Source organism: Scleropages formosus, chromosome 25, assembly GCF_900964775.1.
Source record: "Scleropages formosus chromosome 25, fSclFor1.1, whole genome shotgun sequence".
Taxonomy (NCBI): Eukaryota; Metazoa; Chordata; class Actinopteri; order Osteoglossiformes; family Osteoglossidae; genus Scleropages; species Scleropages formosus.
The window spans coordinates 14,505,479-14,522,758 of NC_041830.1; the positions used below are offsets into that span (position 1 = coordinate 14,505,479).

Sequence of the window (17,280 nt, forward strand, 5' to 3'; positions counted from 1 at the left end):
GTACCCTGAATCCACCACCCAAACAAGAGAGAACTGGGTAAAAGCTTTTATTGGTTACAATATCAATTCATAGCAACATACAGTATCACCAAGCCACTGTACAAAAAGTTGGTGTGAAAAAAAAGCTAAAAAATTCATAGCAAGTGATAATTTAACAGCACTGTAGGAACTTATGGTATCAAGTCCCTGAATTTATCTGGCTCAAAATAAATAAGACTTGGAATACATGGAGCCAACACCATTAGTACTGAATCTGTGTCAATGTGTCATAAAATGGAACAGGATGTACAGAACAAGCTGGAACAAATGGGTGCAGTCTGGTGCTCTTCCTTTCAATTACAAAATTTTACCTGTGATAAAATAACTTACATCCTCTTCCATTTCCTGAATGAGGCCCTTCAAAATGCATATATAAAAATGATTAATAAGAGGAAGGGTTGTTTCTGGAAATTGTGTCCCAACTCCTACGTGAAAGCTGTGTTGTACAGGGATGTTTTAATGTGCTAAAACAATACTGCTGCACTTTGTACAAAACACTGCATTAATAATCTGCTCCTTGCTGAAAGTCACTTTTATGACTTGAGAACCATTAGTACAGGACTAAACCTGAAACCTGTGATTTCAGGAATGGTCTGAAGTTTAGTGAAAATGCCTTGTCCCCATGCTTCCACTAAGGCAGCTTTGCTGTTCAGCTGTCCCATATGTAAAGGGGTGGTGGTGGGGGGGGAGAACATAGCCACTAGGCTATATTCTCAGAGCGCCAGGCAGCTGTTTAAATTTGGCACTTCTAGTTGGAAACTAAACCTCTGGAGTGTACCTCACACATGCAACCTCCCACCCTTGATACACACTTTGGAAGGAAAAAAATTACAGAAAGTTACTGTCAACACTGAACTGTAAAACATCCTTTATGTACTGTCTGCAATACTTCCACTTTATTTTAAACATGAATATAAACATATTAAGGGCCGAGGATCATGTAACTAACATTAAAAAAAATGCACTAGCTGACAAATCTAATACATTAGTTTACAGGAAGAAAAACCCAAACACTGCTGTTGGGGGTGGGCACCATGGCTTCCTTGACTCAACCAGCTGTTTCCACTAAAATTGTCAAGCATGTCTTTAGGGCATCTGGCCATTTTGGTCACTGTAGCTGAGCTAAAACACTAAGGCAACCGGCTCTTTTTAGGACCTGCTGCAAGGTACACCAAGACCCATTAACACAAGACAATTCTTAGGGGTCAATTATTCCATCTCAGCAGCCAATAAAAGGGGTTACGCTTCAAAAAGGCTAAACGGTCAAACATTTCCAGCAGGGGGCAGTGCTGGGGCATGGGTTTCGAGCACCATGAGAGCAAAAGGCTTCATGTGTGAGCTGAACGGTACCGAGTGACCGCAGACGCGCCTGTGTGCGCGTGCGCATTCCTCACAGTAAGGCAGAGTGTGTCTGGGTAACAACGTCACAACCCACGCATAAAACAGAGAGGTGGGATGGCAACTGACCAGAGTAGTGATCTATACACAAACAGATTGCCGCATCAGAATACAAGTGTCCACATCACTTTACCACTGACCAGTTCGCACGCACAAGGCCTGCTGTGGAGCTTTGAATTCAACAGCAGCAGCTCGACTCACTGCTGAGAGAAACAAGACGGGGCCGTGAAATCCCCAACGACAAGAGCATGAAAAGGCACTACTTGCCTAAATGGTCTTCGTAAGAGACCTGTCACCTCCAGATGGTGTGAAAATGGCACACAGGATGCAGAATGTACACACAGCTACCACTTGTGATGAACTGCACCAGTCTAGTGACATGAAAGCAGCCACTTCCCAATGTGGTAAACATCACTGCCATTCCTTTGCATGCTGTATTAAGGTTTCAACAGGTGTCAGCCGTCCGGCTTTCATTCTTGTCAAGAGAGCTCCACGAAACACTTCCAAAAGGGTTGGCTCACCTAGTGCATCACGATTAGTTCCTTCAAACTACTGCATCGCATTCTTGAAGAATGGGGCACAAACATTTGTACACCCTACAGGATTCCAGCTAGAGGCTACACAAAACCACTTTGCATGGTCTTCAAGTGGGTGTAACCCAAAGCTACGACTGAAGAACTGGACACACTATCACTGTCCTGTGCTCAACGTGGGTGCATTTTTGGGAGAATTTCAGCTCAGTTAACACCAACCCAAAACAAAGAACTCACCCGCATTAGAGCTGTAGGCAACAAAGTGAAAGACAGCAATTAGTCTTACCCTGGGAAAAAGAAAGAGCCACAGGGCATCACAGCAGGTCAAGTGAAACCGGAGGGGTTGTAGTGGAGATACCCACCAAATACTACTGTTAATGTTATTTCTGTATTGACTACTGCAACATATTAGTAACATTTGCAAATTTCATAATGCATATGAACATCACGTGTGGCATTGGCTAGTACTGAATACATGTAATGTACATCAAAAGGGCCAGAAATCAGAGAGAACAAGAAAAGGAGCCCAGAACATAAATACCAATAAACTGGATATTACTGCATTCTACGTGCATGTGTACATACACACGTTATGCATGTAATACACATACAAGGCAACATACATGTCACAATTACTGGCTCCTAGCATGGAAAGAATGGCAACATACTCGCGATCCCTGTCAAAACTCGGAGTCTCGTCAAAGTCGACATTTCAACTCTTCGACTGATTGGACTGTGTACCGAAAGCTTTGGGTCATGTGGAACAGAGGTGGAGGAGTCACCTAGAAAGGTCGAAAGAAGGTGACATTGCTCACAGGTGCGGGGCGGCGGCAAGGACTCCCCATGCCGGGCAACAGGTGTGTTGTTCTCCCCTCCTCGCCAGCCTCTGCCCATCAGTCCTGCCTTGACGGTTAATTCCAGATTCTGAGGAAACTGTCCCAGGAGCCAGTGGCTACTGCCATGCCATCGTCAGTCACCCCTAAGCAGCTGACACGGTTGTCATGACCAGCCAAGACACCTAGGAGATAAGGACCAAGAGGGAGTCAGCCTTTAAAATATCGTGGACACGCAGATACTGGTTTCTGAGGAGCGAACGCATAGTTATCCCCACGCTGACCTGCACGCTCTCCTTTCAACGTGTCCCAGACGTTGCAGTTGAAATCGTCATAGCCGGCAAGCAGGAGACGACCGCTTTTGGAAAAGGCCACTGAGGTGATCCCGCAGATGATGTTGTCGTGGGAATACATCATGAGCTCCTGGTCAGCCCGGAGATCAAACAGCCTGCAGGTGGCATCGTCTGAGCCAGTGGCAAAGGCGTTCCCATTGGGAAAAAACTGGGGAGAGAACACAGGTTCTGTAGTACATCATGTTTCCTTATGACTGAGTGGCAGTGTTCAGGACGGGCTGGCACACTCACGGAGACGGCATTGATGTCGGACACGTGGCCGGTGAAAGACTGCCTGCACATGCCGTCCCGAATGTCCCAGAGTTTGGAGGAGGCATCGCAGGCACCTGACACAAAGGTCTTGTAGTCAGGGCTGAGAGACAGGCTCATGACATCTCCACTGTGGCCTGTGAACGTGGTCGTCTGCTGGCCTGTTTCAATGTCCCATAATGCACTGTAGGGCAGGCAACGAGAACATGGAAATGCAACTGGAGTCCCACTAGCTTCCTGTATGAAAGAAGTGATGTCCTGCACTGGGAGCACTCATTTCTCACACTCACTGTTTGCAGAGTCTCTACCCACACAATCTGAAGTACTGGAAATACCTGTCATTTAGACATGTATTGACTGCATTCCTTATTAACTCACCAGGTGGTGTCTCCAGAACTGGTGACAATCTGGTTGTCGTCCAGAAAACGACAGCAAGACAAATAGCCTGGAAATACAGGAAAGTCAGGAGGGTTTACCAAAAATTCTCAGCCTAAATATTAAGATTGTAAAATTAAACTACTTTAATTCTGGCAAGCAATCGAAACTCAAAAAACCTTTGTTCAAGCTAAAAAGCAAAGCTATTCCATTTTCCAAGAAACAAAGCAGCTAGTATTTTCCAGTACATTCAGTCAGGTCTGGAAGACGGCAACTGGGTACAGTCCATATTCCACACCCACATTATACATCCTGTTAAAAGTCATTTCCACTTTATTTCTGTAATCAATCACAAGTCTATGTAAAAGTGTTTTATTGATCATTGTTTTGTGTCACTGTAACCAGTCATGATAGACTGGCATCCAACATCTTAATGAGATCAACTCTGATTTTAAAAATGAAGTGTATGCACAGCCTAGCAATCTATCAAGAACCATTCTGTTAAATCCATAGTATTCTGGTACTGAGTCAAGATTCCCAGTTGACTGGTGCAGGAAACTCTGCCATTCAAGTCTAAAGGTTTAAAAACATATGTAATGTAAACCGTAATAAAGAATAGAAAAAAAATGTAATATACAAGGACTTGCCCTAACCTTTAAAATCATAGGAGTTTTATAGACATTAGGAACTCTAATCCTATTACTCCACCCAAAATTATGCGAGTATAGCTTCCACATGCGTGTCCCCTACCTGTGTGTCCTGGGAGTTCTCTTGTGACCCGGACGTTGCCCTCACGGGTCTTCAAGCTATAGATGGAACAGATGTTGTCCAGGCCTCCGCAAGCCACATAGTTCCCAGAGGGTGCGTATGCACAGGTCATCACCCAGGAGGAGCGCAGTGGGATAGCGTGTATCTGAGGATGATCAGTTTGACAGGTGCTACACGGCAGAGAAATACTCAACACAAGGTCAAAGATGTGAATTTCGAAGCTACACATAGACAGGCCGTGATGCCTGTTGTGTGCATGTCGCTGGACCGCATCCCAAAGTATTTTCTTCACAGGATCAAAAGTATAGTAACTTAGCTGCAGGTTCACTCACCTTGTTTGTCGTGTAGCTGTCCCAAATAATCAGTTTTCCATCCTGAGAGGCACTGACGAGAAGCCTACGTTTATCAGAAACAGATTTTCCTCAGCCTGATATTGGAGCGATGGTACAAATTTCACAACCACTACGCAAGACACAGAAAAATGAGACCATGCAAGTCCAAATCCATGCACAATCCTTGCCTCGTAGCTCAGTCCCCCTAACTCACTCATCTAACCATTTGTCAGTTTTGTAGCACAGCCTTGTGGGAAATAAGTGTTTCAGCAGCACACTATAAGACCATTCAATGTACTACATTATTTAGGACATGTATCACACGTAAAGTGTGTTCTTAAAAGACCAGGTCACACAGCAGACAAAGACGACAGAGTAGACAAAATAGCACACTGACCTGGAGTCGGTGGCCCAGTGCATGGCGTAAATTTTGGCTAGGTGGCCTCTAAGAGTGCGCCTTGTACGCATCTGAATCCTCCCCACTGAGTCCAGACCAGCTGTGATCTAGAAGCAAGAGAAGAAGACAACACCCCCCCCCCCTTAGATGCACCATGTCAACAAACCTTGTGCGTGCTAAAAAAAATCTATCAATAATTCAATCAATTTTGCCATTCTTTTGAGACAGCTCTCCTGGATGGAGACAGTGTTAAATATTTTAACGCATCAAGAGCACTCTGGCTCCTCAAGATGGATCCAGGCTTCGCAGAGCCATAACATGTCTAAACTGCACGTCATACATTTGTGAACCCCAAAACACAGACATCAGACAAAGTATTGCCATACCTGAGAGAGAGTGGAATCACTGCAAGCTTTCCGTGCATCCTACACAAGGCAAGAAAACGATTAAGGACGTGGGCTTCTTTGTGAAGAAAGAATGGACAGAACCCCGCTGAATATTGTGCAAACTAATTATGTTGCCAACATGAACAAGTGGTTCTGGTTTGTAATAAATGCTACCGATAGACAGTAGAACTTCATCTAAACCTACCTAAGCAGCTACCAGTTCAAGGCAACAGGAATTCTTATAAATTGTACTAGGGTAATTCAGACTTCTGGCTGAGACTTCACATCCAGAAGTTTGAATTCAGACTAGAGACAGGAAATTGTAAAACTGCAGAAATCTCACTTTTCCCTTGCCAAAAAGCGATTACCCCACAATTTCAGACAAACAAAAGGCAACAGTCTTTGTTCACAAAAAAAAAAAAAAAAAAAACACTCCTGTAATGTGTCTTGTACACTGCCTAGTGTCTTTCACCCTGCAAAGCATGCAAACACTACATTCTTCTCATACTAAACCAATTACTATACATACTGATACAGTCGCAACCAATAACCTTCGATTACGGGGTAAATACAGTATCCCAACTGAAACGGCAAATTTGATTACATTACTCTTCATTTAGCTGACACTTTCTTGCAAAGTGGCATACTATTACTTACTAATTTATAAAGCAAGGTCATTTTTACTGCATCAATTCAGGGGGAAACACTTGGTTCAAGGATGTAATTAACCCCGTTATGTGAACCATTGGACTACTGATTGCCGCCACCTTCGGTCCCAAAGGTCGCAGGTTTGAATACAACCTCCAGCTGTAGTACCTGAGATCAAGGTACATACCCTAAAAATTGCTCTAGTAAAATTACCCAACTGCATTAATGGATAAATAATTGAAAGTAGCTTAACACTAAGTTGCTTTGGAAAAAAGCATCAGCTAAATGAATTAATGTAAATGTACTGATACTATACTAGCCATGTACAGCAAATGTACACGTGGCTCAGGGTTCAAACTTAACATATTGCTCTTGCACTTAAGGTGGTGTCTCCCTATTGTGCTACCATCTTACTTTGATTTGGTTCCGAAGTTGCTCCGCCTCCTGCCGCAATTGTTCCAATTCACTCATTGTCCCTCCTCCAACAGCGAGTCCACGATCTTCACCAAATGTGCAGCCAACACCTGTAAAACAGGAAGGTTTTCTTTTGTAAAAAGGACAAGCAGCAGCATCCCACAAGTCAAAAAAAATAAAAATTTTTCTGGACAATTTTAGCACAAAGCAAGTGTTTAAATTCTGACTATTAATGACCTGAGAGCACAGTAGCTCAAGAAATAGAGGACATGTCCAAAAATACTAAATTTCAATGCGCTTCAACATATATTTATTCGGTTTTTGCAGTATCTTATTTAGACATGAGGAAAAGGATAGCAGTTGGTGACAAAACCTAGAGGTGAAATAACTCAGCTGATGGTAACCAAGGCCATGTTGCGTCAGAGCTACCTTTTTTTTCAGTTGGCATGTTCTAAAGGAGGACAAAGAACGGAGGCCCATTAGCTAAAATGCTCAAAGAATGTTCAGTGTGTGACCTACATTCTGAAGCCACAGGGGAGAGGGGCTGGGGTGGAGCAGGGACAGAGTCAACAGCTGGAGCTGTAAAGCTACCTAGATTGTGACACAAATGCACAAGACCCACCGCCACCAATAATAAAGACCACAATTGGGGTTGTAAAAACTTCTTCAGCAAGAGCTTTCAGGCCTTAACCTACAATATACCTAACCCTTCACCTACCTACTGTGCACATGGTTTGGAATACTACCTATGACACCCTCTTTCCTTCAAATTAAGGATTTTTCTTCTCCACTCCTCAGTATCCTCTGTTCCATGAACTACCTCCAAGGTACAGAACATAACCCAGAGGAAATACCAGCACCATAAAGAGCCCGCAATCCATTAGCATGCCATCACCTAAACACCAAGATCCAAACAGCTCTAATAGTGAAACCCTGCACATGGCCATCAATAGAACTACTGCTGACCACATTTGTTACAAGTACCATTACATGACATCACAACAAAAGCCCGGAGAAGACTCACTAAGGTGTCTGAATTTAAGAGCTTTTTACAGTAGCAAAAAACCATTTATTCAAAGCATAACCAACCACTCACTGTGTGTGGATCCTCAGAGTCCATCAAAACTATGTTTTATATCCATTGTATAGACAGGAGGCCCTGGGGTGCATGCTTTTCACAAGGTTCCTGATGTAATTTGAGATACGATGAATCAGACATTATTAAAAATATATCACCTGCTGAAAATGTGTAGTTCTTCTGGTAAGTATCTGCCATCTAGTACAGACATGTGGACTTTCAAACCCTCTGGAAGGCTGCATGTTGCTCTTTTAGATAGCATTTCAATTAGCACTGCCGCTGTTCTATCATCACTTTCATTGGCTGTGTTACTTTGTTTTTACTTTTTTAAGAACGGAGCTTTCCTTCACAGAAATGCTGACGCCCGGCATGCTTAGCAGACAGCCTTCGGGTGGACAATGGCTGTTCCTGAGGACATGATGCGAAGACAAGCCCACGGAAGGGTGGAGGTTTAATAGTGACAAAGAACTTGTTTGTGTGTGAGGCAGCACACACTGGCACGGGCTTGGGGGGATGGGGCAGGCATCGCCCACCTCCGCTCCCTACTCATCAGGCAGCATGCAAGTCAGGGTAGTCGCTGGTGCTCAGCCGCATCGCCTCCTGCAGTCGTGCAATACATTCGGACCTCAGCACACTAAAGGCAGACTTCGTACCTAATCTGTGACCTCCTGCCACCTCTTCTCAACTGGAGATGGTGTGACCTTCACTAAAGGTCATTTTTTGTTCCTTTCTGTGGAAGCTTTAGTTGCAGGGCCCCTTTACATTAAACTCAATTTTTAAAAAAGAAATACAGGAAATAAGCGAGCCCCACCTCCCCCCAGCCTCTGTCACACATCCGAGGGAAACTGTCAAACCAAGTTGCCATCCACGCCCAACAACGGATGGCTCAGACCACATTCTTCAGAGTATAGAGTGCAAGAACAAGACCAACAGCTGCTCTCAGCAGCAAAAATCACAATAACCAGATTTTTCTAACTGACCTCAGCACTTCAAAGGTATGGAGGTTGTGCCACTCGAAGCTTTCCTGAAAAGCACAAACCAGCAGTGTAACATTGTACTGGAAGTGTGCCGTCCACACAGGACACACATACTAATTTTCTCCAGAGACACACTGTTAGGTCTGTACATGAACTACTTACATTTGTACAGTCGGACAATCTTTTCTTGTTTTCTCCATCAATAGACACCAAGTGCCTCAATCAAGGCTACTACAGGAAAAGGTGGGATTCAAACCCAGGTCCTTCAATTACAAGGCAATGGCTCTAACCACTACACCACCTGCTGTCCCCAATTAAATTTGTCATCAACAAAAATGAACACGCTTATGTAATGGATGCAATAGACAAGATGGCATTCAGCCAGGATGAATAATCAGCTCACTAAAAATAAGACTCGGATGCTGTAAATAGACTTATCACAGAATTCTGGCTCTAAAAGAGAAATTGCATTTAGCTGTGGGTTTACACATAGCACAGGGATTTGGGGTTTATCTTCATGCCCTAGTACTTTGTTTAGATGCAGGCTTATCTAGGTATTGTTTCGTGAAAGGGGGGGAGACAAAAAAAAAAAAAAAAAAAACCTCCTGTACCCCCACACCAATTCTAAAGTAAAATAAACATCTGGGTAAAAATGTCATATCACACACCAAATTAAATACAAACTTTTTAGTACTGGAAGAACCTTAGCACACCACCACATTGAGTTGAATCCAACATAAACTTTACTTGAGAGCCACATGTCTGCAGCCATGTCTCTTTCTCTTAATGCAATTCATAAATTGCACGTTTGCTGAGATGTACGTCGCTTTGGACAAAGGCATCTGCCAAATGAATAAATGTTAAAAAATTTAAAAAAAATCAAAACCATCACTGTATACAAATGGTAACAATATGTAACAGTTTTACGTTAACGATTAAAGAACCTTAGGCATACAAATTAAAAGTGGACTACCTTCCAAAAATGTGGAAGTTATAGCCCTGTCTTCACAATTTATGTACCTCATAAATTGGGAAGATTTTAAATGCAGTCTCTCTGTTAATTTGCTAAGTTTGTGCAATGAGAAGGCCATGTTTGTAACAAGGACATAAGAACAGTACCAGTCAGGGGTCGACCTGTATGATACAATATTAAAAGGTAATTTAAAAAAAAAACCTCATGCATGAGTACTTAATTAAAACGGGCCAGCATGATGCAGCAATCAATGTCAATCATTCATTGACTTGAAATCCCAAAATCCAGGGTTCAAATCTGCTGCGGCGTATCCTTCAGTTCATCATCAAAATACTTAACCTGAACAGATACTGCAAGAAGAATAACTAGGCTGTGTAATTAAATGTCCAAACGGGTGAGACGAAATGCCAACAAATCTCAAGTATTCTGCGAATGCTGCAGGGCAACTTCACACACTGCCGCAGCTCAATTCCCCATCTGATACCGATCATTTCAAATAATTATGTCTCCAAAAGAAAACAGACACCACAGTAGACTGCGAAGTAAAAGCGAAGAGAGAGTTTGCGCTTTCTTTTCAGATCAGAGGAGCTGTGTGGTAAACAGAGACAAGGAGTAACTTGGGACCTCAAGACCCGTGCGGTTCAGGAGACACACCTACAGTAGATGGCGATACCTCCCCCCCGCCCCTTCCTCAACACCGCATCAGTTTGTGCTGAATACTAGTGTTCTACATCACTATCTATATATTTCTGTGTATATTAACTTATCAAACAGAACAAATAATGGAATGTTCATCGATTTACTCTCCTAAGCTAACAACCTGTTCGGGCACTGTAGCAATAGGGGTCCAGACAGGCCACAGGGAGGGAAACTGTTGCCAACGTTGGAGTTAACAGACTTTTTAAATTGATGACAGAGCGATGTTAGTAAACAAAACAGTTAGTTGAACGGTTCCAAGTCGAAAAAAACTGATGAACCACACAGCGAAAACGGGGATGTTTCCAGTTAAGCTACTGTTCAGTGTTTTCCACCATGATCATGATCATCATGTCCATGATAGAACAACAATACTCAGCCTCAGGTTGAGGTCCAACTTCGCTTCGAACCCGGCGAACAAGCGCGGCCACGCCGCGGAAAAGAACGGAAAGATTAAGCCCGACTTTTACAATAAAACACTCAGGATTAAAAGAAGCAGTGAGTGAAAGAAGAAAACAGAGAGAGAGAGAGAGAGAGACTGACTGATGCGACAGCGAGCAGCAAGAAGCGCGCCAGCTTACGGATAGCACAGAGCTAGCATACAGTTAGCATAAAGCTAGCAGACATACAACACAACGCTGGAGCAGTTAGCACGAAGCTAAAACACCATAGCATACTGTTAGCACCACAGGGCTACCTACCTGGCTGAACTGCGCTTCGAACAGTCCTTTCCCCACACTCTCAAACTACGCTTTAAACGTCCGCCTCTAGATTCCGCACATGATCCCCGCAGATGGTATTTTAAAAAAAATTCCCAATTAATACTATCGAGAGAAGTGAAACGTTTAAAAGATCCTGCCAGCAAAGTAAAAACGGGATTTGAGTCAGTCTTCGCCCGAAATCACCACACCCATACTGAGACCGGGAACATGGCAACAGAATATACAGGGGGGGCAGCGCTGACTATGTCTTTCATCGAATAAACAGTTCAAATAATACCGACTTTTAGAAAATATATTCTTGCACGAACTTTTTTCTACTCCTCAACCAGTATCACGCTCGCAAATAATGTAACAAAACACCCAAACTGTTTCCATTTCGTCAAATTTGCGCACACCCACGCGTGAAAATGGTGTCGGCCATCAGATGCCTCAACGAAACGAAACCAACACGGAAAAGCCGGAAACTTAATTAATAGTAGGAGCTTGACTCAAAACAAAATGTGCTTAAGTGCAGGTGTATTACACGCTATACAAATCTAGTTATTACACTTTTACTCTTACTCGGATTTGTTTTCGTGTAGTATGGAAGGTACGCCCATTTCTTGTCAATGGCGCACCCCTTGGAGGGAATGGACCGCCCTGGTAGTACGAGAGCTCGTGCCACTATAAAAGGTTCTTAAAGGGGCCGTGCGGCCGCTCAATCTCCTAGGTATACATTCTAGTTTGTGTAAAATTACTCGGCATACAGTACTTAAATGGCCTTAAAACAGTCACACCCAAGGAAATACAACAGGTGCTCATATTCCTCGTTCTTTAATGAATCCCTACTTTATTCTATTGTTGCATTGATTCAGAGTGTATATACACTGGAAGATCTGTATATCAATACAAAGTGGAACTGCAGAAAAAATGCCTACAGCTCCCAATATCTAAAAAACATGATGAGATTGTTTTTTTATTATTAAGGCAGGGAGTTGGTTAACATACATAACTGGGCCAGGACATTGTTTTTCTGATTGGTTCAGTTACACGAAAATGTATTTTTTATGGCTTTCAACAGTCCATAATTTTTATCCCCCCCCCCAAAAGGACAACAGTCACGTAACCATTAAATATTTTACTTCTCTTTAAATTTGTATAGTGAGTGAGTGGCATCAAAGGGTCCCTGTGCTCCTGTGACAGGGATAAGTGACCCCCCAGAAACGTGCAGCTGTTGACAGAAGAGGTGGTAATATTAATTAACACTACGTCTTGCAAATCCTAGAGGGAGGCTGTGGCTTATGAATTAAAAATAACTGCCGTATGCCAAAACAGACAGGCATCCAGAGAAAGCTGCAACACACTCCTCAGGTGTTACTTTAATTGTGTTCCCTTCAAAGTCAACTCGTGTGTTTTAGTGTGTGTGGTGTCACGATCGTACAAAAGGGGTAAAGACACCTTCACATTGTTCCGCGATGGGAAGACATTTGCACTGTGGCATTTTAATCGTGATCTTTTTTTCTGAACAATTTTTAAAATCTAGCCAGCAACTATTTCAAGGATAGTAACCATGCAGCTCCCAGCATCATTTACACTCTTACAGCATCACACCTTTTTAGCTGCATTTCTGAATAAACGCTGCTCTCCATTAGAGTATAACAGGAAAATGGATGATGAGAGTAACGCTCTAGTGATAGACAATCAATCATCATTCAGGTTCTTTCACGTCAACAGCAAACTCACACACAGCATGAAAAACAGACTTGGCCCTGTACTATTGTACAGGGATTTCGTAAGAAAATAGGACCTCAAAATATGGCTTTTTTTCCGCTCCGTTAGGTACCTCTGAATTGTTAATGTGAACAGTGGGAAAGCCCTTCCCTTATCTCTGCAAGCCTCACAATCGATGGGGAGGGGATGAAAGCGACAGATCACTGGGTTTCCTTCTCAAATGGCACGGAGGTGAGATTAATTTCATTTTAATTCACAAAGCACAGGCAGCAAAAGACCTGTCTGCTTCCAACCACAACCACTGGGTAGACCTGGATGGAAGACTGACACACTTTCCCTAGAATGGACTGATCTTAAAAGCACCTAAAGGCAAATGATCTTTAATTCACAAGCTGACATAAAAAGCCACACACAGCACAGGCCCGTGAGGAATAGGAGGTTGAGAAGTGCTCCTGGTACTCGATATGTCATGTCGAACACCCGAATTTGTGTGGATTTGTGCAAAACAGGCCTAAATCACCTTGTGGGCTAAGAGCATTATTGCACAATTCAGTTCAATAAATATTTTGTCATTTTAACTGTTTCTTTATCGCCTGGTTATAATCCTCATTGCCCACACCGTTTCAGATGTGATTTTATTATTTTTTTTAAATCTACTCTCTTTGTACAATATTTATCAACTGTTACTCAAGCACTTACTTTCATGAAAAACCTTGTGCATAGATTATATCGTGTTCATGAAATGCAAAAAAAAAAATATTAATAATGAAAATAAATTAAGATTGCTTATGGTTAATGCTTGTTACATATTTAAGGAAGTCTCTTGTACTTTCAAGGATGACCTACACTAAAGTGTTCAGTACTCAAAAATTGTTTGATTTTCTCTACCCCAATACACTTTGAGCCAAGAAACAATCCTTCTGTGGTTCAAGGTCCTTTTCATTAATCATTAGTTTGCCAAAATATTTCACCCTGGAGCTTACTGAGAGAATTTTACCATGGTAACAATTCACTTGGATGCCTGGAGCAAGATCAGACAGTAGTAGAGTTGCAGTACTGTACAAATAACTCATTTCTGTGTAGAATTCCAAATATTATGCAAAATAAGTTGTAATTTCAAATGATTTCTTAACCTTGCAGTCATCTATAAATTAAGTTCACCTTGGTTCAAAAAGCATACTTCAATAACACTGATGACAATCAAATTTGACAGATTTTCTGGTAATATGCTGTCATGGAGCAGGAAGTCCAATTAACCAAATCCAATAAATCCAGTTTTTCTATTCCACACCACCACAATACTCACATATTCGCCACTGTAAAAAAGAAAAAAGTTAGAGACACAGACAAAATGTTTCATAAATAAAATGTTTTTGTAAATAAAATGCAATCATTGATAGACACAGTGACTGAGTCATTAACAAATATGGATACATTTAAGCAGTGCAACTAATTGATATTACTGTGGAGCAGATGAGCGGTTGTCCTTAAACATTTCAATGAAACGTTGGGGCTCAAAAATGATATAATAAGGCAGATGGGACGGCCGTCATAAGTCCGAGTCGATGCAAGTCGCTTTATGTCGTTAAGCCGAGGGCTACTTGTACACCTATAGGGTTACCGGAACACACCACTTGCTTTCAGTAATTTCAAGCATACATGGGGGATAACTGCCAAATATTGGGAAACATGATAATAAACAATATGACATACGTATCGCTTAATGCTTGGGAAAAGTAAATAACCAAAGTCAAAGTGTCAAACAGATGTATGAATAATTCACAAAAAAATCCACATATCAGACACTGCAATTATCAGATACTCTGTATGTATCATATTTCCACCAATAAAAGTTATCATGATTCATCATTAACTACTGGTATAATTGCGTTTTACAATTCACAGTCAATTTTGCTTTGCTTACATGTGTTATTAATGATTCTACCTATTTTATACCAAGTGTTACATCTCTGTGCAATACTTGAGGACTGTAAAATAACTATATAATAATTAATCATATAACTCATTTTCTTTACAGTACTACATATATTGTAGTCTGAAAAAATGTATTTAATATTTGCTCAGTTTTCTATGAATTTTTTTTTAATTAAATGCATCATAAATTGGACAGTATATATCTTAAAGTGCAGCTCCAACAATGTACGAGTGTACAAAATTAATGTTAAAAAGCAACGAAAAAAATCGGTGCTGCTATAAACACCAGATATGTCTCCCGAGGTAGTTGCCTAGGCAACCCTCGCAAATGGCATCTGACGTCAGAAGGGTTGAGGAAACGACAGCAAGCTGGAGCTACTATTCATAATGTATGCCGTAATTCACAAACCTCTTGATGTGGCTGGAAGAGCCTCGTCTCTGCAGCAGTCAATCTGAGCCTTTAATGATCTCCCTCTTATCCAAAGTGGGGAAAGTGCAAAGACTGATGCTACGAAGACATTCCTTTTCTTTATTGCTCGGGGTGACCCAGTCCCTGACCTCTGTGTCCAGTGTCCTCTGCCAACAATTTGCAAAGATCTACGGTCACTTACAGAAAATACCCTGCCTTTGATAGGATATTAACCATAGTACTTCCAACACACCCCCACCAAATTCACTGGGTGTGCCCTTATTGAGAAAATGTATTCAAAATAAATAATACAAATAGAGATTCAATCCAAGCTCAAAGATAATTTGATATATCACACAAAAGTATTTTTTTCCATTATAATACTGCAAAAAGGTACTATGTATTCATTCAACATTCATCTGAAGAATATTTAGTTTTAAAAATGAAGCTTTTACACTATAACAGCTGAAACAAACTGATGTAACAGCTGAAACGCACACAAAGAAAGTACAATAACATATCATTACACTGAGATTAATCTGTTCCTGTATAAATGAAAATAAAATGCTTTAAACCCATGTTACCTGAATTTGCAGCAGTGCTCAGAGAAAACTGCTACTGGATCCACCACATTGGTTTCACCTGTTTAAATCAGAGAAAAATATGTATTTATTCACTGTATGAAAGGACATCCTCCCCAGATCAGTTAGAGGGAAGTATGATTTCTTCTGGGTGCCATCAGCCGCTCACGAAGAATGATGTGTCAGGGTCGGGTCTCCCTAAAGTGGCATCTTCGGCGTTATGATAATACTGTGCACGTACGTGAGGAGCATGACACCGATAATACCCTACTGCACTGGAGAGGGCACATGCTATTTATAAAACGTACAGCAAAGGGGACAATTCATATGTTGTCATCTCTTGGACATGCAAACACACCTGTCTGTGAAACATTCTAGGACCTTGTTTTTATCTTTTATTTCTTAAATTATTTCTTTAAGCATTCTTTAATCATTTTCATTCTCTTGTTCTGAGTTCCCTGGCTGTCAACTGGTATTATTGTTATTACTGTTACCATTATTTATTGCTATTGCTGTTGCACTACTCACTGTCATTGTCATTGTTTTGTTTATACAGTATTTCTATTGTCTCTGTCTTTGTCCATAGTCTGTGGAGAAGCATTCAGGAAGAATTTCATGATACTTGTACATGGTACTTGTATCTATGATAATAAACTTGAACTTGATTTCTTTCCAGTGTGCTGTTTACCATTTAACACATCACATTCCATTTCAACAACTATGCAAATAAGGCAGCTCTGAATACTAAAAGTTCCAAAATTAACACCATTTCACCAAAAAACATTGTTATGCAGTATCTTACAGCACATAAACCTTGGATTTGGATCTTCCAATTTATTGCAGGGGTCTCGTATTAAAATGTCTTACAGAAATAAACGTAAATGTAAATATCGTGTGTTGTGCAGAGTTTGGAGCCACTGCCTTCCAATTGAACAAGCCGGGTTCAATTCCCGCTCTTGCTACAGCAACTTGAGCAAAGTATTGCCTTGAATTGATACAGTAAAGGCAACCCGGTGGTACCCATTTTAAGTAGCATAATACAAGTTGGGAAATGAACAAATGCCCTCAAAAATGTGTATTCATTTGAATGACCCAGGACAACATACACACACACACACACACACACACACACACACTAAATCTGAAATTTCAGATCTTTAATGTTATTATTAATATTATTAATTAATTTTAGCAAGTTCGTATTGGTGTTTTACTGTGTATCTGCAATAATCCGTATTCAAATGGACTAGAAGAGAAATGTGATTTCAAAATTGGGGGAAGTAGCCTCAGCTATAACAATCAGTTGTAATGAATGAATGATATGGCCTGAAATTTCAGTTTTAATCCTTAGAATTCTAATTTTAATGGAGATTCCACTAGATTGCCTAACCTTTTCTAAATGTAAATTACACATTAGCCCTGCAAAGGAACCTTAGTTGGAGTGTTTGACTCTTAGCACAGCCATTCTGAGTTT

The 17,280-nt window shown here is 41.3% G+C and overlaps 1 protein-coding gene across 1 annotated transcript; it reads right to left on the minus strand.

The window, feature by feature from the left end:
• Positions 1-25: 25 nt before the first annotated feature.
• On the minus strand, positions 26-11,376 carry LOC108921683 (guanine nucleotide-binding protein subunit beta-4). Its single transcript, XM_018731290.2, has 10 exons — positions 11,151-11,376; positions 6,726-6,835; positions 5,664-5,702; positions 5,278-5,384; positions 4,881-4,944; positions 4,531-4,693; positions 3,784-3,850; positions 3,388-3,589; positions 3,088-3,304; positions 26-2,988 (listed from the first exon to the last, which is right to left on the minus strand). The coding sequence occupies exons 2-10, from the start codon at positions 6,780-6,782 to the stop codon at positions 2,882-2,884; spliced, it is 1,023 nt and encodes a 340-aa protein (XP_018586806.1). The 5' UTR covers positions 6,783-6,835; positions 11,151-11,376; the 3' UTR covers positions 26-2,881.
• Between the last annotated feature and the right edge of the window lie 5,904 nt (positions 11,377-17,280).